At 36.3% G+C, this 18,874-nt stretch overlaps 1 protein-coding gene across 6 annotated transcripts in view; it reads left to right on the forward strand.

The window, feature by feature from the left end:
- PCCA (propionyl-CoA carboxylase subunit alpha) overlaps window positions 1–18,874 on the forward strand; it is a 358,555-nt gene that overhangs the window by 195,099 nt on the left and 144,582 nt on the right. For all 6 annotated transcript variants that reach the window (XM_036893600.2, XM_036893604.2, XM_057494481.1 and 3 more), the window contains 2 exons: window positions 1,707–1,817; window positions 10,898–11,006. In XM_036893600.2, the coding sequence (XP_036749495.2) occupies window positions 1,707–1,817; window positions 10,898–11,006 (220 nt within the window). The remainder of the gene's footprint in view (window positions 1–1,706; window positions 1,818–10,897; window positions 11,007–18,874) is intronic.

Consider the following 18,874-nt stretch of genomic DNA (forward strand, 5'->3'; position numbering starts at 1 on the left):
CTTATCTCTGAGCCAACCAGTTAATAACTTAAAATTTTACATTAATATAATCATACTATGTGCATTATTTTTGGTCTTGTTTAATTCAGCATGATTATTTTGAGATACATGCCTGTGTGTATTAGTGACTCATTTCTATTTATTGCTGAATAGAATTTCACTTTATGGACAAACCATATTTTGTTAACCCATTCACCTGTTGATGGACATGTATATTGTTTTTGACTGTTGCAAATAAAGTTAATAACCTTTGTGTTTAAGTGTTTGTGTAGATATATGTTTTTATTTAGCTTGGGTAAGTAAATATTTAGGAGTAATTTATCTGAATTATAAGTGCAAGTGTATGTTCAACTTTTTAAGAAACTGTCAAGTAGTTACACAGTGTTTGTACCAGTTTATATTCCCTTCACAGGTATGACAGTTCCATTTGCTCCACATCCTCAGCAACACTTGGTATTATCTGTATTTTAACCCTTAGACACTTAAATTGGTGTTTGGGGTGTTGATTGAGAAAAGAGGCAGAGCTAATGTCAAACAAAAGCATCTATTTGGTGTCTTAGAATTGAAATTCAGAGACCACAGATTCAGGTAGCAGCCCAACCTGTATCTCACTAGGGAACAAGAGTGAGGGGCTTTTGAAGACAAAACGGAATGCTTGTATATATTGTTTGCAAAGAATTTGATTGGTGTGGGTGGCAAAAAACTATTCTTGGCTGAATAGGATTGGAATTGATAGAACCAAAAGACTGGGAACCTTAGAACCTCTGGAATTGGTTGGCAGGACTGTCACTAAGCAAGTGGCAGGTGTTTGGGCAGAGTCTTGGGATATTTGCAGTTTGGCCTCATTCAAAGCGTGTGGATCCATCCAGTGCGGATGTGCCTTTGGCCCAAACTCATAATGGTCTCCTAGCTCCATTCAAAAACTCCTGGCCTGCATTTCACTTTACTGTTCACAGGGGGTGTGCCATCGTATTTCTTTGATGATAATGATGTTGAACATCTTTTCATTTATATACCTTCTTTTGAGAAATGTGTGTTCAGGTATTTTGCCCATTTTTGTTTAACTTGGCTTGTCATCTTATTTTTGTGTTACAAGTATTCTATATTCCAGATACAAGTTCTTTGTCTAACATGTGTTGTGAAATATGTTCTCTCACTATATGGCTTGCCATTTCATTTTCTTAACTGTGTTCCTTTGAAGAACGGACTTATAAATGTTGGTGAAGTAAAATTTGTTGGTTTTCTTCCGGTTCATGGTTTTTGTGTACTATGTAAGAATTTGTTGCCTATGTCAAGATACCATCTTTTTCTCCTATATTTTCTGTAAGTCTTACAGGTTTAGTTTTTTCATTTAGATTTGTGATACAATTTGAGTTAATTTTTTTGTATGTGGTGTGAGTTAGGGTTGAGGTTCATTTTCTTTTTTTCCCAAATGGGTATCTAGTTGGTCTAGTACTACGTATTAAAAAAGCATTTATTTTCTCTGTTAAATTGACTTGACAATCACAAGCTCAAGTTTACATTAGCATTTTATTACTACCTCAAATTTGGACATTCTTTTGTTACTTGAAGTCAAGGAGGTGAGTAATCTTGCATGGTTCTTACAGGCCATAGTACACAGATGACCATTTTCTTCAAATAATGAGAGTTAGATATTTAACTGGCTCATTGTTCTCTAATTCAATCTGATATGATTTTATTTTTAGGTGTTACGCATAATATTGCATTACTTCGAGAGGTGATAATCAACTCACACTTTATAAAAGGAGACATCAACACTAAATTTCTTTCTGATGTATATCCTGATGGCTTTAAAGGTTTGTATGCATTGAGGTATTTTAGTGTGCCAAAGTTATCATTATACTTTAATGTGTAATATTTTCTATTCTGAAATGAAGGCTTTTGGCCTATTCTGTATGTGATTTATTAACATATTTAGAGTGTCCTATGCTTTTGATATTCATGAGTTTGAGTATTCTTATGAGGGACTCGTGAATGTGTAATAATCTATAATTTTGTTGAGTGAGGAATTCAACTGGAATATTGTGGGGGTCTAGTTTTGAAGGAAAACATGTAGGTAGAACATTAGCCTACCTAATTTTCTGGTTTTGAAAGTCAATTCAGATTTATATCCCCTGCTGATATGGGTATATACAGAAACTCTTCATTAATGATTAAAATTATATCTTTATGAAAATTAGCACTGAACATTTCAGAATATGTGAAGCTCTTCCTACTAATGAAAATGCAGATGTCTAACAAAATGATCGTTTTTATTCTGAAAAGCGTTTTGAATAAAGTAATGAGTAGGATGTGAAGTTAGCACTGCAAGATTGTCAGTAAATGTTTCCAGCAGTAGAGAAAAACCTTTAGTGAGCATTGAAAACATGGTTAATCTGTGATGTAAAGAAACCAACAGGACCTGACATGGACTTAATAGAAGTATTATTCAGGCAAAAGCCAGAAACCTCTTGATATATTTCCAAAGAATTTGGGGTATATGCAGATTGGATAGTCTCTCATAAATTTCAAGTGTTCTTTATATCCAGTTGAAGTGTTCTAGTATATAAAATTACTCATTCATGTTAGGAGATGTATATAGATTCAGGTTATCTTGCGCTATTGAATACATTTATGAAGTAGTTTCTTACCTTAGAATTCAACAATATAAAGTTTTCTTAAGACTAACTGGAGATTACTGATTTGATTGTTCTTTCAAAACTTTAGTGTTATAGGATTTCATCATTAATACCAAGGGAAATGAAAAGTTTTTTATTTGAGATCTTAAAGACTTAAAAATGAAACAGATGGTTCTTTTTCCTGAACTTCTGAATTTTTAAAAATGTAAAACAAATAACAACCTTAGCATGATTGCAGTTTTACACTTGTGTGATTGTTTTATTACTATCTATTGGTTTCGTGAAGCCAGGAACCACTTCCATCATTGCTTTTTATTGTGTCCTTGGTACTAGAAACATAGTAGACACTAAGTAAATATTTGTTGAATTAATGAAAAGAATCTTATCCATAGTATTGATGAGCAGGATTTCCTTGGATATTTGTAATTAACTGTACATATATTTAGATTACCAGTTTGTTCTATTTTGATCTTAATGTTTTAGCCTCTTGTCCTCTCTAAAGTTTTAATTGAAAGTAGTAAGTTGTAAAGTGGCCTATGCTTTTATGTCTGCCTGGCTAATGTGTCTGTGTAGGTGATGTGTCCTGAAACAGGCAGAAGGAAACAACAGGTGAAAACTTCAGGGAGCCTTTATGATATTATATCCTCTTACCATGGAGAAGAAAGTGAAGCATTGAAAATTTCTAATTGTAGCTGATTACTATGTGCAGGCTATTTAGCAGCAATAGAAGGTGTTCCACATTCTCAAGAGAACCCAGAAATTTAGTTAAAACCTAGCATTGTAAATTTCTCTGATAAACTTACTATATTTTAATTTCTTTTTTTGGTAGGAATTATCAGCACAGACACTGTAATTTTATTTCTTAATGTTTATGCAAGATAGGAACACAATTTTTTAAGATGTTTTAAGTTGTTAGAAAGACCATTAGCAATTATTTAATCTCAGCTTTCGTTTTACATGTGAGGAAACTAAAGCCCAGAGAGACTGATAAGGCTACATGACCATAATATAATAAAGGCGGAAATTGAACGTAAGAGTTTTTAGCTCCTGTTTCAGTACTCATTCAGTTGTGTTATGATTCAAATTCATAAATCAAAAAATTTTCAGAATATGCTGTATGTTGTATAGTGCCTGTACGGAATTTAAAAATCTGCATCTGTATTTGCCATTCTTAATGTGTACCTCTTAATTTTATTTCCTCATCCTATTTTCATGTTAATTCTTCTGGGAATGGCTACTATCTCTTGTTCTTCAGTTCTTTTATTTCTCCTTTCCTATTTTCCCCCAGAGCAGGTCTTAGATGTGGTAAAATGGTATCGCCTTTGATTGTTTGATACCTGTACCTGATGGAGACAGCAGGAAGTAGCAACTGAAGTTACCCCCGGGTCTTCTCCACATGCTTTAGGCTGGGTCATTTGGCCCCTTCGGGATTACTTGTCTGCTTCCCATATGTCCAGCTATCCTAGGCGCTGTTCGTAGGCAAGTGCCTGTTTTTACAACTGCATTAAAATTTTCTATTATTTATGTTTAACATCCCAAATTTATTTGTGGACTACGACAGTGTTAATAAAGATTCTTAGATTGAACCTTGAAATGGCCATGCCTAAAATAAAAAAAAAAAAATAGGATACACAAGAATTTGTTCCTTGTGTCAACTTATTAGATTCTGATATTGAAAAACTATTTTCCTTTGATTTTGAAAAATAAATAGAAAATGGGGAAGAAGATATTTTGATTTTGGAGTAAAGGGAAAATGAGGGAGAAGAAATTTTAAGAACTGTAATTTCAATTGGCCTGTAATGAACAATTTGGACCTATTTCTCTGTTGCCTTGCTAGGCTTCAACTTCCAGCCCCATGAAAAGAAACCATCAGAATTATCTGTCTCTTCTGAAAAGTTACATATTTTTAATAAAAGTTTGATACACTCAAGAAGTATACCATTAATTACAGCTCTCTTTTTTTCCTTTGCATTTAGTTAATTTTATACTTTTAAAAAAGATACTATAATGTTTGGACTGTAGTGTTACCTTTGAAAATTCAGTCATTAAAGTCATTCAACAAATAATTGATGTAGGTGCTGTAGAAGAAAATGAAAAACGATTGATATGTTTTCACTGCTGTTACGGAGTTTGCATCATGAGAACATGTAAAGAGCCAACTACATTGCAGGACAAAATAAATCAAGTGCTAAGTGAAGATATAAGCCAAGTGTCTCGAGACAAAAGCCAGTTCTGATTTAGGGAATCAAGTATGGCTTCAAGGTGAGGTAGTGTTCAGGCTCTTGCAACACCTCTCCAAGGGCTCTTCGGGGGGCACTGGGGTCTGCTACTGCCTCAGGAGAGCCGTTGTACTCATCTCTCCTTTTGATGTAACGTTGATAGTCAACTTCAAGAAAATCAGCCTTGAAGAAAGTTTTTACCACAAGAACATAGGCAAATGCTACACATCGGGGTATTTCTCCTTCCTCTACACCCCATTTGGTTGGTAAACATTCACCAGCAAACCCCTGCCTAGTAACCCTTTGGCCTGACCATTGAAAGCAAACAGAGCCATGAGTGTACAGAGGAAAAGCATTGCCCATCTAGGGAGGAAGACCTAGAATAATCCCTGAGGGCAGGTTTGCTGTACTCAGTTTTAGAACTGCTGACAGGGGAGGCAAATGACTGAGCTTAATGAAAAATAATAAGAGCACTTAAGGACATTAAATTAGAGGAGGAAGACTTTAATGAACTAAAACCCACAATTTTAGAAATAGAACATCTCAACAAAGTGAAAGGTAGGATAGTCACTGCTAAGAACCAAATTAGTGACCCAAAGGAATAAATGGAAGAATCTCAAAATATTTAGCACCAAGGTAAAGAGAATCAAATCATGTGACGTCATGATAAGATTCAAGACATTTTGTATGTACATAAGGAAATGCATAAATAAGGGAAGGTTAATTTAAAAACATGTATAGGGGAGATTTTTTCACTCTTGAAGTGTAGTCGAAAAGACTGAATTTCAGAAAGAATCAATGAAAAAAAGATATATTGAGAACAAAAATCTTTTAAGGCTCTAGAAAGAAAAAAAGTTATATGCAAAGAATGTAGAATGAGATCATCTTCAGATTCTCTAAACTGGAAATTAGAAAATCTTAAAGTCTACTTCATAGGAAAGAACTTGACCCAAGAATACTACACCCAACTAAGATGTCTGTCATTTGTTAATTGTGGAGAGATTTTTAAATAGCGATTCAGAAAATGCATCATCACACACACACACACACACACACACACACTTTTTGAGGAAATTAGTAAAGGGAGTGTTTTATCAATTTGAGCTAGAGATGATAGCTTAAGTATATACATTTTCCCCACCACCAAATTGAGTTTTTTAAAGACACAAGCCCATAAGGAAAAAGGGGATAGCATTCTGGAAAATGAAAGGCTGGAAGATGTTTCTTAGCTTATTTAACAACCTAAGAAAGTTGAATCCTAAGCTGACAATGTGAAAAACTGAGGAATAGTTCATTATCCCTGTGGAACCCTTCAGAAGTCTCAGTAAATATTAGCTTTAGCGACTTTGGTAAATTCTAAAGGTAGGAAGGACTATTGGTCTAAAGTCTCTGGAGGATTTTCTCCAAATCTGCTTCCTCATTCTTCTGAGCAGGGCGACTCTATCCTCCATCCTGGCAAAAGCTGTGCGATTCTTCTCCGTAGAGAATAAAGAACTCTGCACGGGGGATGACACAAGGCGCAGATGAACAGAGGATTGAGTGAACATGGACATTCTGAATATGGTGACACCCCCTCCCCTTGTTTCCCACTTGGTTCCCAAAGTACTGGCAGGCAAAAAGGTACTCTCAGGCATAATAGGAGACTGTCCTCTGAGAAACCTGACCAGCCCTTGAGAGATTACTTAGAGATCCCCCAACAAAATGATCCAGACAGATTGCCCTCATATGGAGCCAATCCCATATTCCACAGAACAAGCATGGCTTAGGATCAGAACACCTGTCAGCATTATTTAATATGACACTAGATTTAAAGGGAGCCACAAAGGATTAAAAATATTAATCATTGATTATCAATATTAAATCATTAAATTAGAAGAATACTGATACTTATTGAACCTATTAGGTCAAAGGTAGCAACACAGGGAAACTAGTTTCAAAACAATTTCAAAAAGCGTAAGGGTTTTCAAAACATGAGTTTCACCTTATTCCAGGTCTTAACTGGAGAGCACAGTAGAGATTTTAAGCTTTAATGCTCTTGAAAGTTTAAAGAGATGAGTTTGAAAAAACCTTAAGAGTTCCTCCTGGGCTAAGGTTCTACCTCAAGTAGAAAAGACGAGGGACTTGCTGCCATTGAAGACTTGAGCTGCTGGGGTGCGTGAGGCTGTGTCTGTCCTGTGTATGAGGCCGGAGCTTCTGTCTTTCTGCCTCCTCACTACTGGGACCCCGGAATTGCAGAATTACGTTTGTGCGTCCTTCTATCAGTGTCAGCAGAGGGGCAAAAAATAAGCGTCAGGTTGCACGGCTCTCTGGTTACCTTCACACTAGACAAGGGGATGGGAAGAATCTGCGTGTATTTAAATACAAGTCATGTCCCAAAGTGCTAGTTGCTTAGGACTCCTCAGTAAGCAAAAGAAAGTGCTGCCCTCATGGGACCTAACATCCAGTGAGGGGACAGCAGCTGCATTCTCAGCTCCCCTCACAGCACCTCCACAGGGTTTGACAGGTGAGAACCTACTCTGAGGGTTCACTACATTAAAGTGATTTACAAGTTTATATGTAGTCATAAATTTCTGAAAGTAGGCAAGGAAATTATGAAAACAATAGAGGAAAATTGGATTCCCATATATTGAAATGTATTGCCAAGCCTCTGTTTAAAATAGTATGATATGAAGCTGAAAGAAGGAATTGTTTGAAGGAACACAAAACAGAAAAATGTATAAATATATCAGTGTAATGGAATAGGGAACTGATAAATAGGAATTAGTATATGTGGGAATTTTTCCTCTTATTATATACAAAATATTAGACCCTTAATTTAAGCTAAATATGAAAATGAATTTCATATAGACCAGGACCAACTGGGCCAGGGATTTCAGCAAGGGCAAGATCAGGGAGCATCTTAATGGAGAAGAACATTCAGAGGAAGTCCAAAGTCAGAGCCAGGCAGACATGTAGGGGGCATCGGGCCGTGGGGGACCCTGCGGGAGTCAGTGCCACTGTGGTCTGTGATCTAGTCTCATGCTAGAACTGTTATCATAGAACAGTTATGATAGAATCTCTTGTACACTGCCAGTTTGGACCTGAATACTCTCTTTTCAACATGACTAGATACCCCAAGAATAGTCAGGATATAAAACCCTTTTATTTAATGAGTTGTAAGACGTCTAACTGCAGTCTGTATCCTTCACGATGGGTAATGTACAAGTGTAGGAAAGAACAAGTATTCAATGTTACCTCAGATTGGATGTTGGATCAGTGGATGGAGGTCACAAAGAAGCAGTCTGGTTCAGTATAAGAAGTAGCTAATGATTAGAAGTCCTCAGAAGAGTTCCTAAATTTCCTATTAGAGGAGTCCTATAGATCCTAGCTAACCATGTGTCAGGCATGCTGTAGAAGAGACATCTGTACTGCATGAAGACTGAAGTAGATGATCTTTGCAGCACTTCTCTCTTAAAATTACCAAATCGTAGAAACAAATTTAAATTGTAGGAGGAAACAAGTCTTCAATATTATTACACATTTATTGGGAATTTGTCATTGGTACAATTTGAGAATCTGCTCCAGTATCAGTAAAAGGATTGAAGCCAATATTCATCAACCAGTTTGCCTGTGAGGTGTGATGAATGATGGTGAATCTTACTTGGGAACCTCCTTTCTCAGTATTGTCTGAGAGAGTGCAGCCCACAATTTATGAGACCCGATGAAATGCTGATTCAGCATCTTACAGTTGAAAGGATTCCCAAAATTTGTTGTCTCTTTCTCTGCTGATGATATATCATGTGCAGTTGTGTCTAGAGAAGTGTCTCCTTTGACTGTGAACCACTGTAAGAAATACATGCTCCTTCATGACTTAGTGTATACATAACACAAAGACTGGTATGCGGAGTGCTCACATAATTTGTCTTTCCAGTCATCACCCACTCAACTGGATTCATGAACTGCTGAGTGGTTTGTATTACACAATTTGATAGACATGAATCTAAAACAGTTCTATTCAAAGTGAGATCTGTAGACCTGCAACATGAACATCATTCTAGAGCTTGTTAGAAATGCAACATCTTGGGCTGCTCCTGAGACTTACTACCAGTCAGTCTCTGCAGGTGGAGAGTATAGGAACCTGTGCTTTAACCCATGTGTGATTCTGATGCACACCCAAGTTGTTCAGACTCCAGGAGCTTTTGTGGTTAAATCTATTGTTGCAGCACACCCTTCAACAATATGGGGATTGGGACACCAACCCGTGTGCCACTACAAATCCACGTAGGACTTTGGGCTCACTACAGTCTTACTACGAATAGCCTGCTGTTGACTGGAGGCCTCGCTGATAACATGAACAGTTGAATAACACATACTTTGTGTTATCTGTATTGTATACTGTGTTCTTACAACAAAGTAAGCCAAAAAAACAATATGTTTCTTCAAAATGTGGTAAATGTCCAAAATATTTTACAATATATTTATTGAAAAAATCCACATACAAGTGGATCTGTGTAGTTCAAATGTGCATTGTTCAAGGGTCAGGTGTATTTCCCATACTATAATTAAAATTTAGGAACTCTAAAAATATGAATTCATTTTCAGAGTAACAGTAATCCATTATATGTTGACATCAAAGCAGTGATGTCAAGAGAAACTTGTTATGTTTCTCTTGGATCAGGGAACTTCTATGATATGCTCCTGAAAAAATAAGAAATAAAAGCAAATCTTAACATTATTTTGAAAATCGTGTTGACTTTGCAGATCTCTGAAGGGCTCCTAAAGACCCCAGTAGTCCCCAGGCCACACTTGAGACTGCTCTTGTAGGCTCTATGTTTCAAGAAGACAGGCCTGATTTCTGTAATCCTCATTTGTGTAGTTACGGAATCATAGGGGATATTTTCATCACTGCTTGTGTTGGAGAAAATCAGGAACTTTTCAAAGCCTGTAATTGTGGGGTTTATTAGGCCACTGAGGGGTCTGTTAATAAATTCCCAGATTCCTAGTTTATGGAGCTTCTAGGTTTGTCTCAAAGAGGGATGGATTACTGAGGTTTTCCCTTCCCTTCGGTGTCATGAAACAGTGCACCTCTAAGTGGCATGAAGTGCCGCTCCACAGGAAAGCATGCTGCAGATTTGGAACGTGCTTATATTCTAATTATGAATACTCTTGGTCTATTTTGAGTATTTTTTTAGACTTGATGTTCAAATTACTTCGTTTCTTTTGAATGAATTTAAACAACTACCTGATTTTTTTTGAATTGTTTAAGTGGCATCTTACTGCTTATGATCCCACGCTCAAATTGCCCATACTATTCCTTGTAATAACTGTGTTATCTGTGTATAGCACTGTGATAAATAGTGTTAGATTGTGGTGAGATTACACAGTTCTCAAGAGACGTGTTACCCTGTAGAATCGAGTATGGAGACCTGTCTTGAGGATTTGTGCAAATAGAACCGATGTCTCTGCTGTACAGCACTCAGCCGGATAAGGGAGTCTTCCTGGACCTTGGCAGGCTAGACTACTGCCCCAGGTCCAGTTACATTACGGTAGGAAGAATGAATTGAAGAGGGAGAGAGATTAGTTGGTTGGCTGGCTGGATTGATTTGGATTCAAACCCTGGCTGCAAGAAAACCTCACTTTTATTTTCTTTTAATCCTTCATGCAAGAGAACATGGCCTAGCCAATGTCCTTGGCCAGCAGCTCCTCTTCTGCTTGCCCGTTATCCTCACTGTCCACAGAAGCAAACTGGGTGTGAGGAGCCTTAAGCTTTCCCTAGAGATCTCTGTGAAGACAGTCTTCTTATTTGTAATTGTTTTGTTCTGTGCATCTATTTATTTTTCATAACTCCCCCCTCAAATTAGACAAAAAACTTCCATTGAGTGGGGGTTTTGTCTTATTTGAGCAATTGTGCTGCCTCCCCTCCCCTGCATACACCAATGCCTGATAAGATACAAGCTCCATAGTAAATACTTGATAAAATACTTGTTCAAATGACTAATAATTCTATAAGATAAAAGCATAGATGTTAACATTATTATGTAATTGATTGATTTCCCTCAGGACACAAGTTAACAGAGAATGAGAGAAACCAGTTATTGGCAACAGCATCAGCCTTGTTTGTGGCATCCCAATTGAGAGCACAACGTTTTCTCGAACATGAAAATTCACGGTATGTTAGATAATTTAAAACAATAAATGAGCAGAAAAATATTGATAATTAATCTGCCTAGGAAATAAATGAAAAGATGAAAGGTCTGACTGACCTCAGCCTGCATCTTACGCATGTCTAGAGAAGTATGATGAGGTCACACTGCTCAAAAATGATACTGCTTCTGTTTTGTTCAAATGATTTTTTAAAAATTCAGAATCAAAAAGGATCTTGGCTCCTCTAATTTGGACATTATGGGAGGTAAGAAGATACTCAGAAACCTTAGGGGAAATCTGTTCAAGTAATTTGTATTTATTATTTCTGTTTTATTACTTTGTTAATCTTGAAAACGTTTTAAGTGCTATTACTAAAATTTAGGAATAAATTTGAGTAGTTTAAAAAATATATCATATATATATATATGTGAAACTCATTTGTAAGGTATAAGAAGGAATTAACACCAGGTTGAGTTACTTGTGAGCCCTAAGTGTGCCTTTAAACTTCCTAGTGACCTAAGTGAAAAGGAAAACATGCTATATTTCAGGCAAATAAAAACAAATTCATGGCATTAATGCTTCTAAATGACAGAATTATTAACTATGAATGTCTGTGTAACTGCTAGAGTAAGCCTACTTTAGCAAGCAGAAGCCATTACTTGCTAGAGTGATGCTGTTAAAATTGTGTTACTTCAACTTCTTTTCCTTTCTTTTTGCTTTTCCACAAACAAAAAGAAAAAAGAAAAAAAAAAAAAAAAACAGATGACTGAGCAGCTCTGAAGAGCCCAGATCAGAAACTCATGATTGCCCCTGAAGAATTAGGTAGAATAAAAGCTAAATTATGTTTAACCTATAAATGGCCAATGTGGTTTTACTCAGAATATTTTGGAGTACCTGGTGTCCTTCATTTGTTTCATTCTTAAGAGAAAACACAGGAAGGTTAATACAGGATCTTTTTGTAAGTTATGATTTGGTAGATACCCAGGGAGAGATGAGAGGTTGTAGAATATCAGCCCACTAATGAGTGACCGGAAGGAGATGGGAGAATGAGTGGTAGAGCCACAAGTCTCCTTGGTCTTTCCCCTGAAGTTGTTTTAGCCATGTTTGCCTATTTGAGTTAAAATTAAATGAAAAACTCAGTTTCTCAGTCACATTCAATGTCAGTGTCAATGGAGTCACTAGCCAGGTTTCCAGTGCCCCATGGCTACCACTGCTCTGTCATGGGTGGCCTCTGTGTCAGGCAACAGAGAGAACCTGTCGGTCATCACCATTCTGCTTCCGGCGAACTCCGGTGGACAGTGCTGTTCTGGAGGCATGGATGTGTGCAGGAGATATCCTAGCTGTTGTTTTAAAACTAGAACCCTACCTTGTATGACTATTTATTATCCTTTTACCTGGTTCCTTTACCTTCAGATATTACTTGAACCTTGATTATTTGAGAAGTCCTGAGTGTAGCTAATGGTGAACTGGTTTGATCTTTAAGAAATGTATTCAAGTTGTTTTCAGAGATTGTTGACTTACCATTGGTAAGAATCTGAAGAAGGTTTAAAAAGGAAAAGAATAAAAATTACAGATGTTTGAAGACTTTAGTATTTTGATATATTCCCTTCCAAGCATATATATATATATATATATATGTATATTTATATATATATACATACATGTAGCAATATACCTTACATAGTCATACTAGGAATATAGTTTAAATTGTTTTCTTTAAACTTAATATTATGTTGTATTTTTTCTCTTTATTCACTAGTCATTGGAAGTATATTTTTAATTTTTATTAGAGAATTTAAAACATGCAGAATAAACTTCCATAGATACCATCAGGAATATTATAAAATACAGCAAATGGCAGCATGTATTTAGAGATATATCTATGTATCCAATAAAGGACTTGAATCTATAATGTATAAATAATTCTCATAACTTCAAAATAAGCCAGACAACCCAGTTAAAAAAAAAGCTTGGCATAGATTTTTTATCAAAGAAGTTATATGAATGAAAATAAGTTTATGAAAAGATGTTCGACATTATCAATCATTAGGGAAATACACATTAAAATCACAATGTTACACTACTACACAACCACTGGTATAATGTATATGAAGTGATGAATTTATGAGTGGAGATGGTATATCCATACAATGGAATACTACTCAGCAATAAAAAAGAATGAAGTACTGATACATGTATCAAAATGCATAAATTTAAAAAGAAAATCATGCAAAGATAAATCAGTTAATGAAGACTATTAAATATATTGCTTCTTTCATTTGAAATTTCTAGGAAAGGCAAAAAGTATAAAGATGGATCAGTGGTTGCCTAGTGTTGATGTCACAGAATGACAACTTTATACATTCTGTGCTCAAATCATAAACCAATAATAATTTAAATGCATTAGTCTCTCCAATCATATAAAAAACAAAATGTGGAGTTATAACCTATTGCTATAATAATACTAGCTTTTATAATTGTCCCTGTGTTATACTGGGGTATTTGTTTTTTTCATGTGGCTTCTTGGTGCTATCTAGTATCCTTTCATTTCAACCTGCAAGCCTGCCTTTAGCATTTCTTGCAGAGCAGGTCTTGTGGTCACAGACTCCCTCAGCTTCTGTTCATCTGGGACTGTTTTAATGTCTTCCTTACTTTTGAAGGACTATTTTGTTAGATTTATGATTCTTGGTTGACAGTTCTTTTTCTTTTACTGCTTTGAATATATCAACCTACTGTATCTAGCTTCCAAAGATGCTGATGAGAAATATGATAATCTTATTGAGAATTCCTTGAATGTGATGATTTGCTTTCTCTTGCTATTGTCAAGATTCTCTGTCTTTTTAAAGTTTGATTATAATGTATCTTGGTCAGGGTCTCTTGAGTTCATCTTACTTGGAGTTTGTTGACCTCAGATATTGATATTCATGTCTGTCATCAAACATGGGAAGTTTTCAGCCATTATTTTTTCAAATATTCTCTCTTCCCCTTTCCCTCTCTTCTTCTGGGGTTCTTATGATACATTATTGTTCCTCTTGATGGTATCCCATAGGTCTCTTAGGCTTTGCTCACTTCAGTCTTTTCTTTCTGTTCTTCAGATTCAATATATATTTCTATTGTCCTATCTTCAAGTTGGATGATTCATTCTTCTGCCTGCTCCATCTGCCTTTGAATCCCTCTAGTGAGTTTTTCATATTAGTTTTACTTTTCAGCCCCAGAATTTCTTTTTCATCTCTTTGTAGGTTCTCCTTTCTCTTTACTGATATTTTAATTTTGTATACACAGTGTTTTCTTGACTTTCTCCATATCTTGCTTTAGTTCTCTGAGCATCTTTGACAGTTATTTTGAAGTATTTGACATATCTCTATCTGCCATAAGGTGTTTTTCAGGGATGCATTTTCTTGTTGTTTTTCTTTCCTTTGAGAAGGCCATACTTTCCTACTTCTTTGTATGACTTGTGAACACTGGACATCTGATTCTAGTAATGTGGTAACTCTGAAAACAGATTCTCCTTTTTCTCCAAGGTTTACTGTTTTTTTGTTACTAATTTTGCTTATTGATTATTGTAGGCTATATCTGTGCCAGAGATCAGCCTGAGGTGTAAACTTAAGGTCTTCTCAGGTCTTTTCTGAGCCTTTTCCTGGGCATGTGCAGTCACTTTCCAATTTTCCTCATATATGCAGTTGTTAATGAATGTCTTAGTTTTTAAGGTCTGGCTCCTGACAGAAGAAAAAGCAAAAAATGAAGTGGGGGGAAAAGAAGGTACTGGCCCTTCAAATCTCCTGGAAGTCACTTCAACCAGATGAGGAGTGGCTTGCAACAATCAGGGAGGTGCAATAGCAGTGGCTACCCACCCTTTTGTCTGCTCCTCTGTGATCAGAAGCAGTTGTGAGCACAGATCTCCAGTATTTGGCAGACAGGGTCCCTTTTGCCCTGTGACTTCCACAGCCGGATGCTCCAGGAACAGGTGCTCAGCTGCCTGCCACATGGCGGTGGTAGGAGGATTGGTAGCTGCTACTGTGCTAAGAGCTGAAATATACTGCAATTTACCATATAAGTCTTCCCCTGAAAGTTGCAAGCCTTCGGCTGGCCTTCAAAGTTCCAAAGTAGTTGTATCAGACAGATCCCGGCCCTGTAACAGCTGTCTAGTTTATGGAGACAGATTCCTGGTGCTTCCTGCTCTTCTGTCTTCCCTGAATCCCCCTGTTCTTACTACCATTGAACATTACCCTATAGAAGTTGGAAAAAATTATATTAATGAAATATATAGGCCAAAAGTTCAGTTACATAGACAATTGTGCATGTATTATCTATATAACAATGATTTATTTTTGGTCAGTTTATATTTTATTGAACTTATTTCCTAAGTAGGGCAGTTTATTATAAAATTGGTACCATCTATAACAGCAGAGACCTATAACTACTAGCCAAATATATTGTCTATTTGACAGAGCATAATCTTGTTTAGGCAAAGTGGATCTAAGTTGTTTTTGCTTGTTTGCTGAAGAGACCCCTGGCACCAAAGCTGATATAAGGTGATTGAATCTTCACATTTTGGCTTCAGAGTCATGTCTTCATTATTGGCTTGGGAATGGAGTCTAGGAGTTAGCCTCCAGGGGTAGCTTCATATTGCTGTGTAATGGGCGTGCTTATGTAATGTTTATGCTCCAAACCCAGTAGCCACAGCCCTTCCTTTGTGTTGCTTGTTTTGGCCGCTGATCTTATTTTTCCAATTTCTCTATGGGTTTTACTCTTTTATCATTTATAACTTGGAAAAAGGCATTAATAATATGTACCCATAGTATTTGGATAGTAAAAAGATAGCAGCACATTTTAGATTAAAAAAAAAGTTCACGTCAGAAACAACAGCAGTTTTTTTTAGGATGACTGTACATAAATTTGGCAGACATAATTGTGTTTTTACATAAATACATGCTGACTTACCATGAAGCTATTTTTCTTTATAATCATACTTGAACACTTTTACTGAATCATTAAAAGTTGTGGTAAACAATTGCTTCGTGTTATTTGAAGCTAAGATTAGTTTGTTGGCATTGTGGTTTGGTGTTAATTGTTTCACTAACTGATAATGATTGGAGGAAAAAGTAAAACAATTTAGTTCCTTTCAGTAATATTTCATTTAACTTTGCTCCGAATTTTCTTTAGGTCCAGATATTGTTCAGAGGTCAGGAACAACTTCTTGCTGCTGTTCTCCCCAAGCCCTCCCATTACTGTGCTCTGGTGCAAGTCCACCTCTGCCATCCCAAGCTTTTCAGACTGATGAATGCCAGTGTACCCTCTTTGAAGTGTCTATTTCCTCCAGCCATTCTTACTCTTTATCACTCAGACTTCCTAATTCCGTGATTATTGTCTTCCTGTTAAGTTACCTGACTCATTAGTCATTGTAATGATTGTTACTTCTAGGGAGAGCCAGGCCAGCTTTCCTGGTGGTAGAATCGTTGGTGACCAAATCCGTCTTCCCTAGAAGAGGGCCGTTTTGCATTCTCACAGCACTTCGCGTGTTGGAAGAATTTGGCGGGGGATGTGGCTCAGAGTAAGCCCTTGACTTCCTGGGCAAAGCCAGTTCTCAGGGCAAAGCCATACTGCGGTGGACGTGGGCAGTGTAATCTGTTTTCATGTATTAAATCTGTTTTAAGGTGTTTGAAAGTAAATGTTAATGCTGTGGGTTTTATAGAAGTCTTCTTTTTCTTTTAACTGCTGCTATACAATAAACTCACTACATTTTGTAGGCTTCTTTTACTTGCTTCCTTCCTTTTCTTTTTTCCTTTGCCCTTTTCACCATTCCCCAGGGAATATGTTCAAAATCCTGAACACTTATTGTTTTTTTTTAAACAGGTGAATACTTATAGGTGGATATTGGGAAAATCAGCAACAATTAACTCTTTAAGCCCCTTGGAATTCACTTACGTCTGTGTTATGTCATGGGCTTCTTCTTCGTGATTTGGTACTTAACTTTATTTATAAAACATTCAGACCTACTCCCCAAGTAAAGTAGCATCTCTTTATAACTCCTAGGATGGCAAGACAGAAGCATACGTGAGTGTCTTAGTCAATCTGGGCCCCTATAACAAATTATCATAGGCTGGATGGCTTAAATAACAAACACTGATGCCTCGCAACGCTCGAGGCTGGAAGCCCAAGCTCAGGGCACCAGTGTGCTTGGGTTCTGGGGAGGACTGTCTTGTAAATTACAGAAAGCTACCCTCACCTCTTCTTTTAAGGGCAGTGATCCCATTCCTGAGGGCTACGTCCTCACAATCTAATCACCTCCCCAAGTCCTCTTCTCCAAATAGCAGAACACTGGACACTGGATTTCAAAGTATGAATTTTGAGGGGATTCAAAAATTTAGTCAGTAACAGTGAGTGTATGTATGGCCACTCTCGTGTGCTGTCCTCTCCTCTTCCCTCCCTCCCTCTCTCCTTCCCCACTCCTCCCCTCTGTCCCTGGCTCTCTCCCACCTTCCCTTTCTGCTCCCTGCTGCCCTCCATTCCCTTACTTCCTCTTCCACCCCAATCTTGCCCGTTTACACCCACTCCTACACCCACACACATAAGAAGGTGTGCTTATGTTACATAAATGCATTCTGTGGTTAGTGAAAAACTAGAATTTAGAATTAGAAGTCTCATTTTTAGTCAGAACTGTACCATTTTTTAATGTGACCTTAGGTATATTACTTTAAGCTTAAGCTTATCTGTAAAATGGGAATAATATGTATTCTGTCCTGTTTTATAGAATTTTTATGAGAATAATTGATCCTATATAATTTTGTTTCAACCCGCAAAGTTTTTACTTAATTTGCTATAAAAAAATAAGAAAAGAATCTATCTTATAGTTTAAAACCAACTAAAGGCTTTGTAGGTAAGAAAACTGTCGAGAACAAGAAGTGGCATTTTCTGTTTATATCAAGTAGCCATAAACATGACAAGAAAGTAGAAATTGAAGCCTGGTAATTTCAGTGAAGTAAGTAATGGGATGCCTTGTGTTATAATCCAGCGAATGCAACATGATTAGAATGTGTTTTTAATGTTGTTTAGTCAGATCAATTTTTTTTCTTTGTGGTGTCTTATTTTGCTTTTATTTTTAAAAGAGCCTAAGATTATATCAAATCTTCTTTTATTCTACTGATCTTTCATATTTTGAATGTACTGTGTAAGCTGATAAGAGGTTGAGATCTGATTTTACTTTTTTGTAGTTAGCCAGTGTGGTTTTACTCAGAATATTTTGGAGTACCTGGTGTCCTTCATTTATTGACTTGTCTATCCTTTATTGATTATTGAATATCACATTCATCCTTTGCCAACTTCTTAAATATATTATGGTCCATTTCTGGATTTTTCTCTTCATTGCCATTTGTCATTCTATCCTTATAATTTATTATTTTCTTCTCTTAAAATATATTAATCATTCTTCTAGTTGAGCTTTGAAAGCACTGATATTGGAATTGCCTTAAAGTCATAATAAACTTGGATAGAGACTTTTAAAAAGATAAGATATGATTCTGTATTTATTGAAGTTTTTTTTTGTTTCTGTCATTAAAGCTTTATAATTTCTCTTATTTCAAGTGTACATTTCTTATTCATAGGTAGTTTATATTTTTGTTATTATTCCTAAGTTCATATATTGTATTGTTACGGATAGGATCTTTTCCTCATTTTCTAAATGATGATTGATTTGATAAAGAAAAGCTGATGGTATTTGTAACTTTTTTATTTTGGTAAAAACATAACAAAATTTGCCATCTTAACCATTTTTAAGTGCACAGTACATTAGTGTTAGCTATATAAACAATGTGGTGCAACAGATGTCTTTTTCGTCTTGAAAACTGAAATTCCATACCCAGTGAACAACTTTCCATTTCCTCTTTCCCAGCCCTT

Source organism: Manis pentadactyla, chromosome 17, assembly GCF_030020395.1.
Source record: "Manis pentadactyla isolate mManPen7 chromosome 17, mManPen7.hap1, whole genome shotgun sequence".
Lineage (NCBI taxonomy): Eukaryota > Metazoa > Chordata > Mammalia > Pholidota > Manidae > Manis > Manis pentadactyla.